The 23,173-nt window shown below is 41.4% G+C and overlaps 1 protein-coding gene across 10 annotated transcripts in view; it reads left to right on the top strand.

The window, feature by feature from the left end:
• Positions 1-23,173, top strand: part of AOPEP (aminopeptidase O (putative)) — a 387,253-nt gene that overhangs the window by 68,279 nt on the left and 295,801 nt on the right. For all 10 annotated transcript variants that reach the window (XM_073344962.1, XM_073344964.1, XM_073344963.1 and 7 more), the window contains 3 exons: positions 6,802-6,955; positions 7,579-8,528; positions 18,826-18,992. In XM_073344962.1, the coding sequence (XP_073201063.1) occupies positions 7,726-8,528; positions 18,826-18,992 (970 nt within the window). In that variant the 5' untranslated portion in view covers positions 6,802-6,955; positions 7,579-7,725. The remainder of the gene's footprint in view (positions 1-6,801; positions 6,956-7,578; positions 8,529-18,825; positions 18,993-23,173) is intronic.

The raw sequence follows: 23,173 nt of genomic DNA, 5'->3' as shown, positions 1-23,173 counted from the left end.
GAGTCATGCACCGAAAATAGTGCATTCTCCATGATTGCCCCATGTAGCTGGAACTAACCCATGGAAGATATCAGGATGACTCTGAATCTCATCATCTTCAGAACAAAATATAGAACCTCTTTCTTTGACCAGACTTCCCACAATAGCACTATATTTAAAAAAAACCCAAAGACCCAGAAACCCATACATACCAAATAAACTAAAGCCAGTCCTTGAAAGGAAGATGGAGACTGTGGTGAGGGGGATTGAGAAGGGGAGGAGAGGGAGTTTTGATGTGCATTCTTTATAATTTTTGGAAGGTGCTCAAATCAGTTGCCTAAGTCATGGGGAGGTGCAAGACAAAAGCAATACACTTTCACCTTATTTACTTTTTTTTTTTTTTGAGACGTGTGATCATATATGTCAACCTCAATTAACAGAAACATCTTAACCTGAATCCCCACATTTTTATTTGCTGCATTGAAACATGTGACTGCCTTGAATCTGAGATTTCATGTCCTAAAATAATAATTTTTTGTAAAAATGATTTAAATGGATTTAATTTTCATTCAAATGAATTTTACTCATACTTTAATTGAGTTTTATCGGTGCAGTGCTTTGGTTCCTCCTAACCTTGCTGTATGTAACAACTAATTACATAGTTAGAAATACATTAATAAATCCTCTAATTAAATGTTACCTTTTGTTTGTGTGCACTGAACTACAATGTTATTTTTATTATTGTAGGATTTTCTATGGTGCTTATCACCATAGTATCTGAGAATTTCACAAGCATTAATACATTCATCTTAATGTCCCAGTCATTCTCACATTATAGGTGGAGAATTGAGGCACAGAGATTAAGATACTTGCCAAAAGTCTGTGGTAGAGTCAGGAACAAAACCCAGATTATGTGAGTCCCAGTGTAGTGCATTAATCATAAAATCAGTATCGCCACAATAGCATATAGAACTTTTTGTCTTTCCTGCTTGTATTTGCAGTCAGGCTTCAAGCCAAGGCATTGTACAGAGATAGTGGTCATGGCTCTGTTAGCTCTCCTACAGTTCATAAACAAGGCCCATCCTCCATACTCATCCTGCTGGATGTGTCTGTGGCATTTGTTACCAATATTGACTAAATACTCTTGTTCTAGCTCTAAGATTCTGTTTATTTTTAAATAGAAGGCACATGGTGTTATGGTAATGGGGAGCCATATGTGTATCTAGTTAAGCAGATCAAACTAGGGTGGGGTAAAATGCTGAAGCCAAATTGGCAAAGTACTGAGCCAGATTTGCACTGGAATCTACTAGTGTAGGTCCCTACACTTGTGCAAAGGTGCATTTATTTCATTGTGACTCTGCATGGGCTCAGGAGTCTGTGCTAGTGGATTCCATGCAAGTTTGAGTTCTAAAAGAGCTAAATGTACATATAGCTTGCCTAAGTGGGTAACTAAAATGCTGTGGAGCATGATAACTGTTTGAGACTGCGTGAAGCCATGTGATAACTGAGGAGGGTACAAGAGGCTGTAACTACCAGTAATGGAATTAAATGAAAGAAAAATAGGGAAAACTTCTCCCATGTGGAAATACTTGCAGGAGGGAGTTCAGGAAAGGAAATACAGTGAGGAATTTTGAGTGTCCTCCTAAATGTTCTCTGAGCATGGGGTTAGATATAGTTACACCCAGTATGAAATGAGCTGTCGTTCCATCCTCCCAGCTCTTTGTAATTACTTGGATCCTCCTAAGGAAAAGGCCTTGTGTGTTAACTTTGGGTTCCATGGCATGGTATAAGGTTTGTGCTAAAGGGGATCATGAGACATGCAATCAGGGCTTCCACTTGCTCTAGCTGTCCCCCAAACACCCCTTGGCCAAGGGAGAAGGCCATGGAAAAGGTAATACAGCCCAATGCTATGTTACCTTGTTTTCTGGGCAGAAGTGTGGGGGGCAATTTAGTCCCTTCTTGGCCTTCCCCTTGGGATACCAATCAAATAGAGAGAGTACTCCATGGGTTCCCACAAAAGAGGGAAGGAGTAATAAAGGAATCTGATCCTGACCGCTATTTTGCACAGACCGTGGGAGATCCACATACAAATCTCTCTGAGGTGTTCTGGACTAGTGAGGTATATAAGGCTGTGAAACAATATCCCAAGGGATGCCTCAACACTTTGGATATTTAAAAGAAACTAGACAAATGTTGTAGAGAACATTCCTACATTGGCAGAGAATGGGCTAGATGTCCTCATGATTCCCCACTTTCTTTAATTTCTAATCCCCAAAATATTTTATGTCTTAGTTCAATTTTTTAAAAGACTGAGGGTACGTCTACAGTACAAAATTATTTAGAAATTATTGTATTTGAATTTTCAGAACCGATTTTATACATTCGGTCTTGTGTGTTCTCACTAAAGCACGTGAATTCGGCGGAGTGTGTCCACAGTACGGATGCTAGCATTAAATGTTGGAGCGGTGCACTGTGGGTAGCTATCCCACAGTTCCCGCAGTCCCTGCCACCCACTGGAATTCTGGGTTAAGCTCCCAGTACATGATGGGGCAAAAACATTCTCTGAGTGTGTGTCATCAGTCACTCCTCCCTCTGTGAAAGCTATGGCAGACAATCGTTTTGCGCCTTTTTGGTGTGCAGATGCCATACTGCTTTCAGCAGACAGTGCAGTACGGTGCACCGCTTCTCTCCTGGTACTATGAATCACCTCGCATTTCCTCTCGTCTTTCTATGTAATCTCTATAAGTATCTACTCTTTCTCTTCCTCATCGACCACTTCCGCTGCCAACTCTGCTCGGCCATCGTGAACTGAGCAGCACAGCTTCCGCCGCCAACTCTGCTCTCCCGCTGTTGCCGCACTACCTAGCTTCTCCATGTTGTCTGTCCTGGGCTCCCGCCTCCGTGAAAGCTACAGAAGACAACCATTTCCTGCCTTTTTTTGGCTATCGTGAACCGAACAGCACCTCTTGACTGCCACTCTACTTTCCTACATTTTGCGCCCTTTTTCCAGGATTACCTGTGCAGGCGCCATAGCGCGGCAAGCATGGAGCCCGCTCAGATCTCCGCTGCAGTTTTGACCATTGTAAATACCTTGCGCATTATCCAGCAGTATGTGCAGTACCTGCAAAACTGGACGAGGAAGCGACAACAGTGTGATTACGATAGTGATGAGGACATGGACAGAGACGTTCCTAGAAGCACGGCATGTGGCGATTGGGATATCATGGTGGCATTGGGCCAGTTTCATGCCGTGGAACACCGATTCTGGGCCTGGGAAACAAGCACAGACTGGTGGGACCGCATAGTGTTGCAGGTATGGGATGATTCCCAGTGGCTGCGAAGCTTTCATATGCGTAGGGCCACTTTCATGGAACTTTGTGACTTGCTATCCCCTGCCCTGAAGCGCAAAGACACCAAAATGAGAGCAGCCCTCGCAGTTGAGAAGCGAGTGGCCATAGCCCTGTGGAAGCTTGCAACGCCCGACAGCTACCGGTAAGTCGGGAATCAGTTTGGAGTGGGCAAATCTACTGTGGGGGCTGCTGTGCTACAAGTAGCCAACGCAATCATTGACCAGCTGCTATCAAGGGTAGTGACTTTGGGAAATGTGCAGACCATTTGGATGGCTTTAATGCACTGGAGTTCCCTAAGTGCGGCGGGGCGATAGAACACATATCCCTATCTTGGCCCCGGAACACCGGGGCGACCAGTACGTAAACCGCAAGGGGTACTTTTCCATGGTGCTGCAAGCATTGGTGGATCTCAAGGGACGTTTCACCGACATCAACGTGGGATGGCCGGGAAAGGTGCATGGCGCTCGCATCTTCAGGAACTCTGGTCTGTTTGAACAGTTGCAAGAAGGGACTTACTTCCCAGACCAGAAAATTACTGGTGGGGATGTTGAAATGCCTATAGTTATCCTCGGGGACCCAGCCTACCCCTTAATGCCATGGCTCATAAAACTGTAAACAGGCACCCTGGACAGTAGTAAGGAGCAGTTCAACTATAGGCTGTGCAAGTGCAGAATGGTGGTAGAATGTGCATTTGGACGTTTGAAAGCGCGCTGGCTCAGTTTACTGACTCAGTTAGATCTCAGCACAACCAATATTCCAATTGTAATTGCTGCTTGTTGTGTGCTCCACAATATCTGTGAGAGTAATGGGGAGACGTTTATGGCAGGGTGGAAGGTTGAGGCAACTCGCCTGGTGGTCAGGTTAGCACAGCCAGAAAACAGGGCGATTAGAAGAGCGCAGCAGGGCGCGCTGCATATCAGAGAAGCTTTGAAAGCCAGTTTCATGACTGGCTAGGGTACGGTGTGACAGTTGTGTTTGTTTCTCTTGAAGTTACCCGCCTCCTATATACATGAAAGGAAATAAAGTCACAATTGTTTAAAAAACGTTCTTTATTATTTGTTGCACAACACATTGAGAGAAATCAGAAGGTAGACCTGGGTGGGGGGAGGGAATTGGGTTAGGGGGGTGGAGGAGGAGGGAAAGACAAGTCCAGAAACCAAATCAAAATTTCAGATATGCCAGCTTTCTGCTGCTTGTGCAATCCTCTGGGGTTGAGTGTGTGGGTCCCCGTAGCCTCCACCTCTCCCCCCCCCCCCATGTCCTTGGGTATCTGGGTGAGGAGGCTATGGAACTTGGGGAGGAGGGAGGGCGGTTATACAGGGGCTGCAGCGGCAGTCTGTGGTCTTGCTGCCTTTCCTGCATTGGATCCACCATACAGTGGAGCAAGTCAGTTTGCTCCCCCATGAGCTTGACAATAGCTTCCTGCCTGTTCTCATCCCGTGCTTCCCTCCTCTCTTCGTGTTCATTTAATGCATTATGGGACTTGGCAATTGTTTGCTTCCATGCATTCAGCTGGGCCCTATCAGTGCGGGAGGACTGCATGAGCTTGGCGAACATGTTGTCCTGAGTTCGTTTTTTCTGCTTTCTAATCTGGACCAGCCTCTGGGACGGAGTAGATAGGGGCCGCGTTGAAACATTTGCACCTGCGGGAGCAGAAAAAGGGAGGGTAGTATTTTAAAAGATAACATTTTAGAGAACAAAGGGGACACTCTTTCTCAGTGAAACAGGCAATTCATAGTACACAGCACATGTTCTTTCTGTACAAGGTCGCATTTTGTCTCTTATACTGAAGTGCCTGCCACTTTGGTGTGAATAAGCCATCACACACGGTTGGGCAACAGAATTCAGCTTGCAGGCAGCCATGGTAAGCCCTTGGGGCATGCGGGGTTCTGCTTCTTCCGCATTCATTTCAATGTTTTCAAACTGCCGGGCCCCCTTTCCCATAACAAGCAATACCTGGTGGGTTTGCCATATAAAAGGAGGGCCTGCAGGCTCCCTGGGATGATCGCTTCACACAACACCCCCTTTTCCCCCCCGCACCCACCACGTGGCTCCAATGAGGCTCTGAGCAGGGATGAGCCCTTTAAACTAAACGCGAACAGCCCAGTGCGAACAACCCACCCACCCACCTCGTGGCTCTGATCAGGCTCTCACTCACCAGAAGTGCCTTCTCCAGGGTCCTGGAGCCCGCCTTGGGAGTGGGGGGAGGCTATTGGCTCCAGCGTGAAGACTAATTCCTAGCTAGGGGGGAAAATGGATTCCCCACTTGCCGTCTGTGCACTGTCGTCCTCCTCCTCCTCCAATAACTCATCCTCCTCGCTCCGTGCAACCCACAGTAGTGGGGTAGTGGTGGCGTCACCCCCCATAATTGCATGCAGCTCATGGTAGAAGCAGCACGTATGGGGCTGTGACCCAGAGCACCCATTCACCTCCCTGGCTTTTTGGTACGCTTGCCCGAGCTCCTTGATTTTTGCATGACACTGTTCTGTGTCCCTGGAGTAGCCTCTTTCTGTCACGGCCCTGAAGACTTTAGCGTACTTATTCGCATTTCTTTTTTTGGAACGTTCTGTCATAACAGATTTGTTTCCACAACATGCAATGAGATTCAGTACCTCCCATTCGGACCATGCTGGAGCTCGTCTGCAAATCTGGGACTGCATGGTCGCCTGTAATGGTGGACTGTGCTGATGGTCTCCTGTGCTGACGGTGACCAAACAGGAAATGAAATTTAAAAGTTCCCGGGGCTTTTACTGCCTACCTGGTTAGTGCATCGGAGTTGAGAGTGTTGTCCAGAGCGGTCACAAGGGAGCCTTCCGGGATAGCTCCCAGAGGCCAATAACGTCGAATTACATCCACAGTACCTGTAACCCAGAACTGTGATCTCGGTTTTAGCGTTACTCCACTTGCAGAGGTGGAGTACAGAAATCGGATTAAAGAGCCCTTTAAATAGAAAAAAACTGTTTGGTCATGTGGATGGAATCAGTTTTATTTCTAATTAACTTGGCTAATTCTGAAATAACCGCGTACTGTAGACCAGGCCTGAGTAATAGAGATGTAAAGTAGTAATCTTTGATATGAAAACAAAGCCAACCACCAAGTATATTTTGACAAATAAACCTAGAATGCACACAGAAATTCAAAGCTCATTCTGAGCAAGTCTGCCCTAGAGAAGCTGCACTAAGAGTTTGAGCCAAGGTTTTCAATTTCTTGTCTCTAAGGTTTCTTACTATATATTCAATAAATGGACAGAAATAGAACGTGCTAGAAAATATTCATTTACAACAAAGAAAACATCAGTGAGCTAAATGATTTTGTACAATCTGAATGTTGTCTCAATCACTATGTTGCAAAAACAAAGTATGTATTGGTTTAAAACTTCCATGAAGAACAAGAACTTCTGTCTTTTATTGCTACAGATGTTGATGCATTTTTATGTTTTTCTCCCTTGTATTTGTATTTGCATATTTTCCAGTGAGAAGACCTTTTGTTTGCCATAAGAAGGCTATTATCCAGAATGTTAATGGGTTTCCAGCTATTAAGATGTAATGATATACCTTGAGTATCTAACTATACATTTGAAAAATCTCCATGAGCAATCTCAGAGGAATACTTAGAATGCACTCCTGGTAAATTGGCTCATTTTCTTGTAATTTACTAGAAGTGCTGATATGAAAGCAGTTGTAATATAGAAAGTACATTAATCCCTGGAGTTACATTGTATATATTAAATTATTACTCTCAAAGTATAAAACATATGAGGCCATTTAGCCTTCTTTCATACTTGTTACTTAAAATCACAGTAGAAAAATAATCGCTGTCATTTGAGGCAAGAAATTAGAAATGATATGTTTAGCATCTTTAAAAACAAGATATGCTGTAATAAAGTAAGTTTGATCTTGCATAAAAATTTATCTTTTTCAAAGGGTTGCCAGTGAAAAGAAAGTGTCATTAAGGAGGCTGTATTGTTAAAGCTCATTTCCTTTAGTTAACAAACTAATATTTTGAGAAATCTGTTCACTTGGACATCTTCTATGATTGTCATATAGATTAGACTGCCTGCTGTTCTAGTTGCCAGATCCTGAAATCTTTTCTTGAGCAATATGCTCACTACCTCAGTATAAACAAAGGAATTCAATATTTGTCCACAGAAATTCTAATAACTACAGCACAGTTATTTTTATTAACTTTTAGATTCATCCATTTCAGAACACTTGTTTAAAATGTTCTTTGATTGTTTTCCCTTCTACAGAGTAAGAGAGAAGTGGTGGAACTGCAATTCACTACACTAACTTATATGAACCAATCGTTATTTATGCCACGGGGAGGCTGAAAGTCCTGGAAACGTTATGTAAGAAATGACAAAGAATTTGAAAGCCGTTGCCTAGCAAATTGGAACATGGAGACGAAGCTAGATCCTGCTAAGGATGACCTGCCCCTAATGGCCAACACACGCCACATGCTTGTAAAGCATTATGTATTGGACTTAGATGTGGATTTTAAAAGCCAAGTTATTGAAGGCACCATAGTTCTCTTTTTTGAGCCTGGGAGCCGATGCAAAAAAGGAGGCAGTGCTGGGGAAGGAGCCTGTCTTTCACAGTCAGATGAAACATTCAAAATTAGGGCATCTGAACCTTGTCACAGTCCTGTGACAAATCTAAGTGCCCGCTCATCTAAAACAGGATATAATGATTTTTCAGTCTGTGCTAAAGGTGAAAAAGATACTTCTGATAAAAATGGTAACCATAGCAACGGGGAACAGGCTTCTGGGATTTCTAGTTCAAAGAACTGCTGTGACATAGAGACTCATGGGAGTGAAGATTTTTTGCTGGTATTGGACTGCTGTGATTTATCTGTGTTAAAGGTCGAGGAGGTAGATGTTGCTGCTGTGCCAGGTATTGAAAAATTTACAAGGTCTGCCAAGCTAACTGATGCTGAAGAGCTGAGAAATCTTAGGAATCAGATTGTACATGAACTTGTGACTTTACCTGCGGATCATTGGAGGGAACAGCTATATTATTACACCTACTGCAGCCAGGCGCCTGGTTGTGGAGAGCTTCTGTTTTCCACTGGCGCTTGGAGCTTGGAGATAAGGAAAGCAGAGGTTCAAGCACCAAGAGACTTTCCTCATGCCATAAGGATATGGTACAAAACAAAGCCAGAGGGAAGATCAGTTACATGGACCACAGACCAGAGTGGCAGGTATGTAACTATTGGCTTTACAGCTGTACACATGTTAATTTTATATGCAGGGAGAGAAGAATTCAGAGTGATGCATTAAATGCATTAACTGTGCAAAGAAGATAAACATTCATTTTCACTGCTTTCTTTTCATCCTTAGTCTGAATTCTACTGGATCAGTAAAGTAGGTAAACTGAAGGGCAGACAAAACCCTAACAAGATTACATTCCTTAATCCTGGATCAAATGATTGCCTTTATCTAGTTTGCATATTCAGGGCTGGAAGTAATGGATTGTATTGCATGTTGGGTAAAGGTGGTATGTGTCCAGGGGGAGGGGCAGAGAGTGCGATGAGGCAGTAGTGGGGGAAGAGAATGTATAAATGACAGATACGTTCACCTTAGTATTCTGCGTTCTTTTTCCTTCCTAGCATAAGAAACTGATCATATAGTATAACAATTTGTATCTGTAATACTGAATAGAATATCTCACAAACTAGCCTTTTATCATTTATTAATTCTGTACTGAGTTTATAGTTAGAATCTTTTCTTGTTTAGTCTCTCTTAACCAACTTTTAAAATCCCCTTTGTGCATAATATAAAATACATTGCTGATGGCAGGTAAATTGTGAGTTGCAATTTGAGTGGAGATTTGGTTGTTATATAGCATTGTAAGTGTACATGACTCTGTACAGTACTTAAAGTTAGGTTTACAATTACATGAACTGTAATTTCATTGGATCGTGATATTTAAAATGGGATTTCAATAGTTGTATTCTTCAGTGGAGATAGTTGAGAAATAACAAGAAATCTACTGTGCCATCAAGTTTGACGGTGGTAGGGAACCAGATTCCAGTAAACTCTTGTTACTCTTCCACAAAACAGAGTCTGAGCGGTCAGTCAATCTCAGCCACACTAGTGGAAATTGAGTCACTTCACTGAAGTCAGAATTTGGCCCTCTAATTGTGCATAAAGCACTTGGACAATTTTAATACTGAACCTACTCAAGCTTTAAGCAAAGAGTATGTTTGCTCATATTCATTACTAATCAGTAGATAATTCTGGTCCCGAAGGAATATTCATTTGACTTTTATATACTTTTTATACTGATATTTCATTCACTTTATGAAGTGAGGTCATGCATTTTTTACCATTGTATTGAGTGACGCATGAGGAGGTTGAGTTGCTTGTTATCCTACAAGTGTGTCAGTGGCTCTCTGTCCTTCATTTTAGCTTTTATAACTTTCTGGACACCAGGTAGCATCAGACTTTTTTAGAAGTGTTTTTTGGTTGTTATTCCAGGTTAATGTTTTGAACATTTGGGACATTTTTATAGATTAAATCACTAAGTGCTCTTAGTTTTTAATCTTTTCCCCCCATTTGATTCCTAGGGATAGTAGTGAAGTTTTTGCTGCTTATATTTAGAAGCAGCTCATGGGAGTTGCACAGAAGTGTGAAGGCTTTTATGCTTCTGTAGAGTGGAAAAGATAATGTGGTGATCATTTTATCAGAAAGATTGATGGAAATAGTCTATTGTAGCTTTTTTTTCTGTCTCTTGTAGGTTGATTTTTTAATTGCTGTATTCCAGAAACTATTTCCTATCACAAGTTTTCAGATCCCGAAGAGTTATTAGAATCCTTATTTTCAAATGTTGTGAAATGAGATTTACAGATGATACATCTATAAATGTAGGGATTAACTCCTTTCCTCACCACATAGAACTTTGTCATTATTTATTTTTTCTTTCTGTTTTCATTTAAAAAATAAAATCAATTAATAGTATATGGGGTGGGAGGAATAATGTTACAGTGTTTTATTACTTCTACAATGCCACATATGTGCATGATGCTGTATAGGCAGATAAAATGTCAATCCTTTCTCCAAGGAGTTTACAGTCTAGGGTTCCAATCTTCCAAAAAATTGCTTGAATGAATATAAAGGAACAGACATTCTGTAGTCATTTCAAATGCAATATCTTCTAGTTTGTTTGTACAATGCTTTGAAGATGTAGTATTCAATAAATATTATATCAACTTTTTAAAAAATTTTTAAATACTTCTGTTTCTGTCATGAGTCACAAAAATCATTTAAGCAGTGTAATTAGGATTAGTGGGCAGGATTCAGATGAGTATATGTGCAATGAAATTAAATTCAGGCATAATGGGTTGCATTCCTTTTTTTACAAAGCAAGGCCTGAACACATGGAATTTCAGTGATTCACTGTTTAATACTTTGATACTAGAAAATGCATTAATGCTCACAGTAGGAGCTTCCATCCAGCCCCAAGACATTGGGTTTATATGTTAAAAACAGCTGCCTTTTTGAGGCTTCCTACAAGAGCAATAGATTATAGGGCAAAAAAGAGAAGCAGGCTTGCCTTTTTTTGTTCTTGCCTTTTCCCAGAAGTGTGCAACAGTATCCTTATTAAGATAAAAGTATGTATAAAATAAAATATCACTTGAAGTGTGGGAAAAGTGACCAGGGTCCCAATTCAGTGAGGCCTCCCAAGCTTTGAGGATGTGACTAGCCCCACTGAAGTCAGTGAGACTACTCACATACTTAATGTTATGCTCAAGTATTTCGTAGATTTAGGATCTATCAAAATCTCATTTTAGGATTCCATGCTTATTGTTTAAGTAAATGATTCCATATTAAATATACTCAGTTTAAAAAAATTATGATTTTCACAACTGCCAGCTTTGCAAATTAAACCTGAAGTGTGAAAGTCAACACAGGTTCCTTCTGCCTTTACTCTTTATCCACTCTAATAAAGAAATTTCAGTTGGAATTTATTTTACAATTCGTTTGATGTATACCTGCAACAGAAATCACCTTACTTTCTCAGAACTGTTCTAGCAATAAAAAACCTTACTTTTCATAATAAAGGAGCAACAGGACTCTGAATACATACAAGTAACATATTTGCTGGGTCAAATGATAGCATTTTAGTCAGTTCTTCTGTCTATAATGACAGTTTAAAATAAAACAAGGATATTCAGCATAATCTCTAGAACAGGGGTTCTCAGATTGTGGGTCAGGACCTCAAAGTGGGTCACGACCCCATTTTAATGGGGTCGCCAGGACTGGCTTAGATTTGCTGGGACCTGGGGGTAAAGCCAAAGCCCGTGCCCCCCTGCCTGGGACCGAAGCCCAAGCCCTGAGTGGCGGGCTCAGGTTACAGGTTCCCTGCCTGGGGCTGAAGCCTTTGGGCCTTGGCTTTGCCCTCTCACCCTGCCAGGAGTGGTGGGACTCGGACTTTGGGCCCCCCCGCCCAGTGTGGCGGGACTTGGGTGGGCTCAGGCTTCGTCCCCCTCTCTTGGGGTCATGTAGTAATTTTTGTTGTAAGAATGGGGGTTGCGGTGCAATGAAATTTGAGAACCCCTGCTCTAGAACCAAGGAGTTCAAAAAGTTTGACGTTTCTGGACTTATTTGAATCAAATTTGTGGATCTTTTGAGATCACTTACAGCTAATTTTTTATGTAAAGTATTGGACAAGATGTTTTAAAAGCATTCTACCCCTTTTTGTCTTTGTGCAAGCTGTAAAGTTTGCTACTTTCAGCATAAATCTCTATTTTAATAATTATTATTATTAACAAATAATTCAGCAGAGGCTCTCAAGTGTATTACAAATATTAATTGATTCACACAGTTCCCCCTTTGATGTATATAAATTAGTGTTTCCCCTAGTTTACAGGTAGTAAACTGATGTAGAGGGAGATTGTGAGTACCTTAAGGTCACAGAAGAAGTCAGTGGCAGATCTGGGGATACTTAAGGGTCCTGTTTCCCAGTTCTCTGCTCACATTGTTAGACCACAATGCATCTACTGTAATAAGAGCCAAAGAATTAGTAGAAAAGTGCTGCAGAACCTTTTCAGAACTGAGTGGCTTGCCAGGAGCCTGAGGGCTACATCTAATTCACAAATGGATTTACATGTAACTTTAAGCAGAGGTAAATGCATACAGTGTATGTTTACAGAGCACAGTAAATGTACATAGTACTCTACAAAACATCTAGAGGGGCAAAATGTGCTTGAGAGTTACATTGGAAGGAATGTTAAAAAGAAAGAGTAGCACTGCTTTTTTGCAACCGAAGGCTTTAAAGACAAAAACATTATGTGATGCAGGTAGGTTGCTAGGATGGTTGTTGCAGTTGTTCAGATTCATAACGGAAAAGAACTGCTGGCTGGTATTTCCAAAGAGGATGTTTCCAAATAGCAGTCCTCTTATGTAACTCTGGATATCTATTGTTTGTCAAGCATACTGGTATATAAAGAAATTCAGTAAGCTTCTCTCAAGAAATATGCATTGGAACATTGTGAGTCCGTCAATTCTAGATAAATCTTGTTCATCTCGTCTTTTGGGTTCAGTTTGTGATGTGTTTGCAAACATATTTCTGTCCCTTTGAAAGTGTCTGAACCTTTCATCAAATTAATTTTAAGGCCTGTCTGGATTTTTCAGCATAGGGATAACTGAAACACTTGGGAAATCTGAAAACAGAAAAGACATTCTGTTTCTCTTCATGACTGCACCCAAGACCTCTGGTCTTGTGGGAGCTGCAGACAAAGGCCCATGACTATCTTCTGCTCTCCTGGCATTTGCAGCCAAAGGTCTCTGCTCCACTCCTAATTTTAATATTTTAGATACTTGTAAGTAACATATTTCAGCATATATTATTATTATTATTCTTAAATAGTCAAGAAGTAGTTTCTGACTGATTAGACACGTGACATTATCATCACGGTTCCGAGTTAAAACATTGTTGAAATATATGCATACCTCCTAACATTTAAAGTTAATAAAGCTGGGGGAGGTTCTGCCCCTGTGGGGGTGGAAGGCACCAGAGTTGTGGTTTCAAAGCGAGCTTGCCCTGTACTTACCCCACAGAGGCAGCGTTGCAGCTCCTGTCCCATGGGGCTGACTGGGCTTGGTCCCTGATGCACTGGTTGTAATGCCACTCAGGTTTGGCCCAGTGCCCCTGATGTGGGGGAGAGGTGGGTTGCCAAGCCAGATTTGAGTGAGTGGACCTGCAACTGTATGTGCCAGGGGCCAAGTTTCAAGGCCTGTGCTGGGGAGCTGAGCCCAGTCAGGCCTGCAGGACAGGAGTGGCTTCAGCTGGGTCAGGGTATTTTGTAGGTCAAAGCCAGTTGGTCCCACACAACCCAGGACTGTTGAGAGATCTTTATACGGAGGCAGTGCACACTCAGAACTATAAGCTGTGTTTTGGGGCAGTCTATCTATAGAATCAAGCAGACACTATTTCATTGGTTTGCATTCTGAAGGATGGCTTCACAGCCAGAAAAGAGGATAGAAATTTAATCATTATTAAAAAAGAAAACTCAAATTCTAAAGAAATTGAGAGGCTACCATATGGCTGCAGGAAGGTCTGTGAGTTGTACACCAAATGAGAAATAGCTCTTTTCCATCATTGAGTTAGACATTGTCATGGTTATAGGCCAGGCTTGGAACAACACTTTGAGTAGACTTAAAAAAATCTAAGAAGGGATATACTGATTCAAATAAAATGAGAGCCAATCCAAACTATGAACCAAAACATTTTGAAAGTTTGGATTGGTTCTGTAAAATATTCCTCCCTACTGGGTCCAAAATCTGGTTTGTGTCTAATGTGCCCCGGGGTTTTGATGATAGCCCTCAAAATCCAGTCTGAGGCTTAGCAGGTCTGGCAGTTGCTTATTGGGTAGATTACTGTCTTCAGATCTGTCTAATCTAGCCAAGTGTTCATTTTCTGTATCTGCTTATTGTGGATTTCTGAAAAGGGAGAAGCATTCAGCCAATGAGCTTTTGTTCCCAAAGAAAGGGAGGGGAAGAGGAAGAGATAAGATGGAATCGGGGAGAGGAAGAAGGAACAAATTAGATTAGAAAGTTCTCTAATATAATCTTACTTGCTCTGATGCTGTGCTGAGGGTTTTAGGAATTCACAGTATTTTGGTAATATTTTTGATAATGATTTCTATGCAAATATTGGGGATATAAAAATACTGAAACATATTTTTAAAAATGAAAAATGGATCAGTTTCAAATACTTTGAAACTAAAACAACATCAGAAATTTTTTTATGAAAATAGGTTTTCACTTTTTAAACATCTCTAACTAGGATAATTTCCCACTCATTACCGCAAAAAAGGGAATGCAATTAACAGGGTAGCCTTGCACACAAGCAAGATTAGTGAATAGAACCCAAGAGTCTAAGCAACTCTCAGACTGATTCCCACCACAATCGTCACTGCTCACTCACTTCTGGAAGCAGAATCTGGGTGGGTTGCAGCTCATGTCCTATATTCCAAGCTCTCCAAATACATAAGAGTTTGAAGTTCTAGCAGTCATAAAGTTGGCCATTGTGGGTCACCCAATACATATTTATTTTATTATTTCCTTTTCAAACCTTAGGCCCTTTACATTTTGCTGGGACCTGTCTTTCCATAGTAACTCAATCTCTGTGGTAACATCACGGTAGGAGCCACAGAGAACTGGACTGCCTAACTGCTTATCTCTCTTCTGTTCTCTAACTCCCCCTACTTCTGTTAGGAGTGGGGTCAGATAGATCATATAAATGTCTGAGGCTACCAAGGTAAGGAATTATGAAGAAAAAGAATGGCCAAGTGTGGGGGTGACTTGAAAATGTGATGGCTATGTGAACTTTAAGAGGGAGAAGAGACTATATTAAGAGAGGAAGAAGAGAGATACAGAAAGGATGGTGAGCTAGGGAGGAGGACAGAAAGGAGGAGAATTGCCATGTCTCTCACTAGCTGTGGTAATGGTAATTAAAAAAAATCGGTATCTGATAACAGCAGTCTGGAACTGATGGTTATTTAACATAGACACTATGTGACATATCCTGTGTAGATAGCAGTTCCCTGATGCGGTAAGGGAAGTGCAGAACCATCATTTCAGGTCGAAATTCTGTATTTCTGGTCCACTTATCTGCTGGAATTGAGCAGCCCTGACCTAAAGTGGGGAATACTGCCAACTACAATATACTCTGTAATTGTGTAGCACCATCACACTGCTGACATTTTAACACGTCTCTAATGTATATTAAGTATAGAAAAATAAATAGCAAAGAAAGTAAAACGTGATTCAGAGGAATAGAAGGAACCCAATAATGCTTGATTTTGTTTTTCTAAAAATATGGACAAAACAGGTTAAAAATTTCACTGAAAGAAGAAAAAATATTTTTGTGTAAATCATGGCAGAGTTTTCCTTTTTGTAAATCTTCTAAACTCTTCCCTCTCTGACAGAATGAGACAGTTCAGTGTTAGTTGACACCTCAGCTAGTGCCAACCTGTCAATCAGCTAATCTCCAGGCGATTGTGCCATGAATATATGAATATCTAACAAGAAGCTGATGTAACTGTTGTTCTGACGTTCCCGCGCAAACTTTAATAGGGCTTTGTATGATCTGTTGCTATTTTCATGGCAGACTTTGACATATTTGAAGAAATTTGGTTTAGGAATGATAAGTTACTCAGTATATCCAGGGCTGTCCGTAGCGGGTCGTGGGGCCCAGGACAAATCAGCCTCTCTTCGCTGGCATGCCTGGCCGCCACTTGCCCTCTACACCCCCCCGACCCATCCACCACTCTCCTCCTCGCCATCCGCCCACCTGCTGCTTGCCTCCTCATCAAGCTGCCTGCTGCTCACCTCCTTGCCATCTGTCCAATGTGCCACCCGACCACTGCTCTCCTCCTCACTATCCACCCGTCCGCCTGCCTCTGCACCCCCTTCCCGCCTCCTCACCCTCACCTCCTCACCTACCTGCCCGCCGCTTGCCTCCTCACCCCGCTTACCTGCCTGCCTCCCACCTAACCTCCCCACCCACCTCCTCACCTGAATATTGGGACAAATCGCGTCCCAATCATACATCGGTCAGGATGCTGGACAAAGGGCTAAATATCAGGACAGTCCCAATTTTATCAAAAGGCGGGGCCCCCAAAGCACGGGGCCTGAGGCGGTCGCCCCGAGTCGCCCTACCCAAGGGAGGGCTCTGAGTATATCTGAACAAAAATAGCATAAAAACAGCTATGGAAAAAATGGAAACCCTGGATTTACCAAATATTATAACCCTTCTCTAACTTTTCGACTTTCCTTTGTATGTAGGATCTAATTGTATGTAATTGTCGCTATATTTATGTGCCAATTTAATATATATGTAGAGGTATTTGAAAATTAGAAACTGCACATGCACAATATGCTATTTTGTATTTATTTTCCATATTAGTAGCACAGGACTGGGAGCCTGGAGATTAGGTTCTATTCCCAGTTCTACCACTGACCTGCTGTTTGACCTTGTGCAAGCCACTTTACTTCTCTGTACCTCTATTTTTTTTTCTCCCATCCTTCGTTTGTTTTGTGTATTTAGATTATAAGCTCTTTGGGGCAGAGACTGATTCTTACTATGTGTTTTTACCATGCCTAGCACAATGGAGCCCCAATTTTGGTTGGGATCTCTGAGTACCAGCCTAATTAGTTAATTATTAATAATAATGTATATGTACCAAATTATAGAGCTCCGTATATTAACCAGTAGAGAATAGGCTGATATTCAGATGATACTGAAATTCAGATGTCCTAATATCTGTGTGACATTTGGACATTTGGAATATGAGTATAGGGCCAGATCCTGGGGTCTGGGCTTTGTGTTCTCAGTACAGCTTATGTGTATGTGTGGGTGTGGCACAAAAGTGGGGGTAAGATCCCAGGCTTTAAGCTGCTGGTGGCAGTCTGGTACCCCAGCGTAAAGGATAGTGGCTTTCAACTGCTGTATGTTATGCCTACTGCCTGTGGGTCCAAGGGGTTTTTCAGCAGCTGGGGTTCACCAGCATGTAGGAACACATATGTTTTGCTGACTACCTGTGGGCCTAAGTGGCTGTTTTAGCAGCTGGGGTTTGCCAGCAGGTAGGCACCCCCTAGTCTTCTCTTTGCCAGAGTTTGAGAGTGTGGGTTGGCAGGGAAGCCACTACAGTCATGCTATACCACTCAAAGAGTTCCTCATGCTGGGAAATCCTCCAAGGGCCTCTTGAGGCTGGTTTAGATCATTGGAGCAGAGCAAAACAGTCTTAGCAGTGCCAAGGCTCTGGCTAAAAATCTGAATATCAGCATTACCTTTCTCATAGGAATTCTTCCCTGGAGTACCTGGGCTCTCCTCCTACAATCCTGTGGTTTTTGTGTGGTTTCCATGTACCTGGAACCATCCTCTACTCCTTCTCTTTCCCCTTTGCCCACAGATGCTATAGGGCTACTAACTAGTCTTCTACTTCTGAGATTTTTTGGGGTGCAAAGAGTATCTTCTAGAGAGTAAGTGACCTGCCTGACAGGGCCAGCTCTAGGTTTTTTGCCGCCCCAAGCAAAAAATTTGCCACCCCAAGCTCAGGTGGGGCTGCGGCTCACAGGCGGCGCTGGAAGCGGAGGGAGTGATGTCACCTTCTCCCAGTGCCTGCAGGGGCTTTACCCCCTCCCTCACCCGGCTGCGCAGAGAAGCCCCAATATAAGGGGTGGCACAAGGCAGCGCAGCAGCCAGTGCGCAGATGAAGCAGCGCAGCCCCGGCTCCCCAGCAGGACTCGCCCTCTCCTCCCCAGGTAGTGGCTGGGCCCTGGCAGCTCAACATCCCAGGGCTGGGGCTTCCCCTTCCCGCTGCGGCCGGGGGCACGGCGCCCTCGCCCCGTCTAAGTGACTTGCTGGACGGTCCTGCTGGCCAGATGTGGCCCGGGGGCCATAATTTGCCCACCTCTGCTTTAGGGCACACTTCGATCACATTTTCAAGCTTTTCTCTGCAATTATGAGGTTTGTAAATTTACTTTTTTTTTTGTAGTTGAAAACCGAGATTGTCACATAGTCACTTGTTTCTAGTAGTTGGTGCTTAAAGAAAAACCACCAGGGATTGTGAGACTCATGATAAAATAGCGAGAGTTGGCAACAGTGTATTAGTGGTCATTCTGAAATACTCACATTGGTCACTTGGGTTCACAATTCCCAGTGGCTGGGGAATTGTTGCCTGAGGTCCAAAGGTCATGGCATGAGCAAGGGAGCAGAAAGGATGAGAATATCTCTGCTATTTTTTTTCTCTACTGCCTCTTACGTATAAATTAATCTGTTAGGATGGATAAAAGCAAAACTTCAAGGTTTGATATCTTGGTTGGTTCATATCCTGTTAGGTTGAAACCCAGACAAAGTGAGATGTTGAAAACCAGTTAGTAGGTTTGAATTTCTTTTTATAATGGGAAGTTCTACTCAGCCTTCACTATTTCATGTTTTAGAGTAACAATGATGTCACTCTTGTTTTTATCTTTTTTCCCTCCCTATAGGCCATGTGTTTATACAATGGGGTCTCCAATAAACAACAGAGCCCTTTTTCCATGTCAGGAGCCACCGGTTGCCATGTCAACATGGCAAACCACAGTCCGAACAGCTTCTTCCTTTGTTGTCTTAATGAGTGGTGAAAATTCAGCAGAACCAGCACAACTTCAAGAAGGTGTAGTATATATATTCTTAATTATGTGTTGTACAAAATGATGCTAGCAAAGTGCCAGAAAGTAGTTTACAAAGATGGGTACACATTATTATCTCCATTTTATAGAGAGGGAAATTAAGGTACAGGGAGGCCAAGTGACCTGCCCAAAGTCATACAGCTGGTGGGAGTACTTCGGTGTTCTAACTTCCCATCTGGTACCTCATCCACTGGAATATACTGGCATCTGTTTTTTTCGGGTGTAAACTTCACACAGCTCACTAATTGGCTTAGTTTCAATCAATCTACAGCTAAATATTTGGCAGATCAGCCCACAGACTGCTGAAGGCACTGATAACAGGATATAGATTTTTGGTTTGAGGTTGCCAGTTCAGTTTAGCAAGGCTGGTAGTGACTGAGGGTTGTTACCCATATCATAGCTGCTTGGTGAACAATGTGAAATGAGTTGATGATCTCAGTTTGGTGCCAACTGTCCATAAAAGATCTTCTTTATTTCCACTTCTTTTGGGACCAGTGCATGGCTCCTAGTGCTCACTACTGCCTACCTGCTTAGAGTTATGCAAGGTATATCTCAGTGCTGTCTTCCCTTTGTTTTTTGCTGCACTTCTTCATCACAGCCTCCATGCACAGGGTAAAGGGAAAAGCAAATGTAAGGTGGTGCCAAGCATGACTGCACAGAGGTAATTTCCCAGGGTTAGTTCTGAGCTGTCTTTGCATACTCCTAAGGTCAGTATTTGCGTGATTAAAAAATTAATTGGGATTAATCATGCTGTTAAACAATAATAGAATATCATTTATTTAAATATTTTTGGGTGTTTTCTAGATTTCTAAATATATTGATTTCAGTTACAACACAGAATACAAAGTGTACAGTGCTCGCTTTATATTTATTTTTTATTACAAATATTTGCACTGTAAAAACCAGAAGAAATCATATTTTTCAATTCACCTAATACAAGTACTGTAGTGCAATCTCTTTATCATGAAAGTTGAACTTACAAATGTAGAATTAGGTAAAAAAAATAACGGCATTAAAAATAAAAATGTAAAACTTTAGAGCCTACAAGTCCACTCAGTTCTACTTCAGCCAATTGGTCAGACAAACAATTTTGGTTACAATTTTCAGGAGATAATGCTTCCCGCTTTGTTTACAGTGTCACCTGAAAGTGAGAACAGAAGTTCGCATGGCACTGTTGTAGCTGGCATTGCAAGATATTTATGTGCCAGATGCGCTAAAGATTCATATGTCCCCTCATTCTTCAGCCACCATTCCAGAGGACAAGTGAGCATGCTGATGATGGGTTCTGCTTGGTAACGATCCAAAGCAGAGCAGACTGATGTATGTTCATTTTCATCATCTGAGTCAGATGCCACCAACAGAAGGTTGATTTTCTTTTTTGGTGGTTCGGGTTCTGTAGTTTCTGCATCTGAATGTTGCTCTTTTAAGACTTCTGAAAGCTTGCTCCACGCCTCATCCCGCTCAGATTTTGGATGGCACTTCAGATTCTTAAACCTTGGGTCAAGTGCTATTGCTATTTTTAGAAGTCTCACATTGGTACCTTCTTTGCATTTTGTCAAATCTACTGTGAAAGTGTTCTTAAAACGAACATGTGCTAAATCATCATCCGAGCCTGCTATAACATGAAATATATGGAAGAATACAAGTAAAACAGAACTGGAGACATACAATTCTCCTCCAAGGAGTTCAGTCACAAATTTAATTACCGCATTATTTTTTTTAAGGAGCATCATCAGCATGGAAGCATGTTGTCTGGAATGGTGGCCGAAGCATGAAGGGGCATACAAATGTTTAGCACATCTGGCACGTAAATACCTTGCAACGCTGGCTGCAAAAGTCCCATGCAAATGCCTTTCTCACTTTCAGGTGATGTTGTAAATAAGAAGTAGGCAGCAGTATCTCTTTAAATATAAAAAAACTTGTTTGTCTTAGCGATTGGCTGAACAAGAAGTAGGACTGTGTGGACTTGTAGGCTCTAAAGTTTTGTGTTTTGTTTTTGAGTGCAGTTATGTAACAAAAAAAAATCTACATTTGTAAGTTACACTTTCACAATAAAGAGATTGCACTTCAGTACAAGTGTATGAAGTGAATTTAAAAATACTATTTATTTTGTTTATCATTTTTACAGTGCAAATATTTATAACAGAAATAATATAAAGTGAGCAGTGTACACTTTGTATTCTGTGTTATAATTGAAATCAAATATATTTGAAAATGTAGAAAAACATCCAAAAAATATTTAATACATTTCAACTGGCATTCTATTGTTTAACAGTGCGATTAAAACTGTGATTAATTGCAGTTAACTCATGCGATTGACTAAAAAATAATTAATCGACAGCCCTCGTAAATACCACTTATAGGACTGAAGAAGCATTTTGATTTGCATATAGACAATCTAAAATCTTTAATAGCCATTCAATTTAGCTGGATATACTTTTTTTTAAAAAAAAATGTTTAAGTTTAAATGAATAACAGACAACAAGAAAAGCAACCAGACATAATAAAGCAACATTTTTTAAAGGAAGACCTGTGCTCTCAGGTGCATACCTACATTTGTATACGTGCAATTTTCATGGTTACATACAGAGACTAGCTGATTGTGTATGCAAATGGATAGTTTCCTGAATAGCAGTTCTGGTAAATGGATATGCAAAAGCGTGCACCCAGTTGAACACACATTTTTTGCAGGCCTCCTTTTTGAAAAATATGGCCCATACTATTATCATTTAGAAATACAGATGGGACAGATCAGTTTCTCAAAAAACAATAATCATAAATCTCCCAAAATGTTGCACATTTAGGCATACATACATACTGAGGCATTTTAATAAGGTGTGAAAGTATTTTTGAAAATGGTAGTACATACTTTATGAAATGTTTGGAATGGGAAAAGTTTTTCACAGAGTTGATAAATTCCAGGTACATTCAAAGTGTTCTGTAAGCCTTATGATCTCTAGGTTTTTTTCAGGGGTGTTTGAGATAGTAAGTGTCCAAGTCATTTAGCCTTGGATGGTGGGTGGATTTGTTATTCAACACTTAGCTGCTAACACTGGTTTCTTCCATCCCACATGCCTGCAGTACACAAACTTCTTTAATCAAAAAACACCTTTAGATCCATTTTGATTTATTTTTGAGCATCTGTATCTTGAGCACATTAGGGCTGCTATGATCCAGGGTTGTATACATAGCTCGGTATTTTTTTCCCTTTAAAGTAGTAAGATTTCCACACTCCCCTTTCATTCACTTAAATCCATGTAGAAATAATTTAATTCAAGATTAGTGTTACTACTGAGAACAAATGTGACCATGGAGAAACACCTACTTTCCCTTTCATAGCTTGCAACCACAGCAGCTTGTTCTGCATTCAAGTCAGATTTCACAAGCTAAGCAGGTTAGGTCAGTTCAGTAGTTGAGTCGGAGATCTCCAACATGCATCTGATACAAGTGCTGCAGCAAGTGCTCTTGCTGATTCATCAGAGTATCTGCAAAAAGAAAAGGAGTACTAGTGGCACCTACAGCTCAGCTGTAGCTCACGAAAGCTTATGCTCAAATAAATTGGTTAGTCTCTAAGGTGCCACAAGTACTCCTTTTCTTTTTGCGAATACAGACTAACACGGCTGCTACTCTGAAACCTATCAGAGTATCTGAGTATTGAACTAATACTGCAGCACTCAGGTGCTAGGGGGCACTCTGCTACTCTGTCTTCCAAATGAGATGTGAAATCAAGGTGCTGATCACTAGAAGTCACTAAAGATGTCTTGGAACTTTTCTGATGGGCAAGGCTCTTAATCCCAATTTCCCAGACAAATAATAATTTGGGTAATTACATTTTGTTTTGCTACGCTATTTTTCACTTTCTTTCTGAAAGTGTTGTGTAATGGTTTTATGCATTACTAAACATAATAGTGTTTCCCATCGGAAGTGGCTGAATTTCAGTGGTGGATGAAGTAACCCTGTGTATGTGTGTGTGTGTAATATGTACCTCAGTTTGTATTTAAAACACTAAAGAATTATTTGTGGTGAAAGGTGCTATATAAATATAAGAAAATATTCCTTTTTATTAGGGCAGATGGTAAGATACACTGACACTCATATTTATTTTAGTTATAATGCACGAATTGGTACTCAAAACTGTTTTTATAACCATTTCAAAGACAGTTAA

This window comes from Lepidochelys kempii, chromosome 5, assembly GCF_965140265.1.
Source record: "Lepidochelys kempii isolate rLepKem1 chromosome 5, rLepKem1.hap2, whole genome shotgun sequence".
NCBI classification, from domain to species: Eukaryota; Metazoa; Chordata; order Testudines; family Cheloniidae; genus Lepidochelys; species Lepidochelys kempii.
The sequence above is the reverse complement of the archived record's forward strand: the minus strand, read 5'-3'. Positions and strand labels throughout refer to the sequence as shown.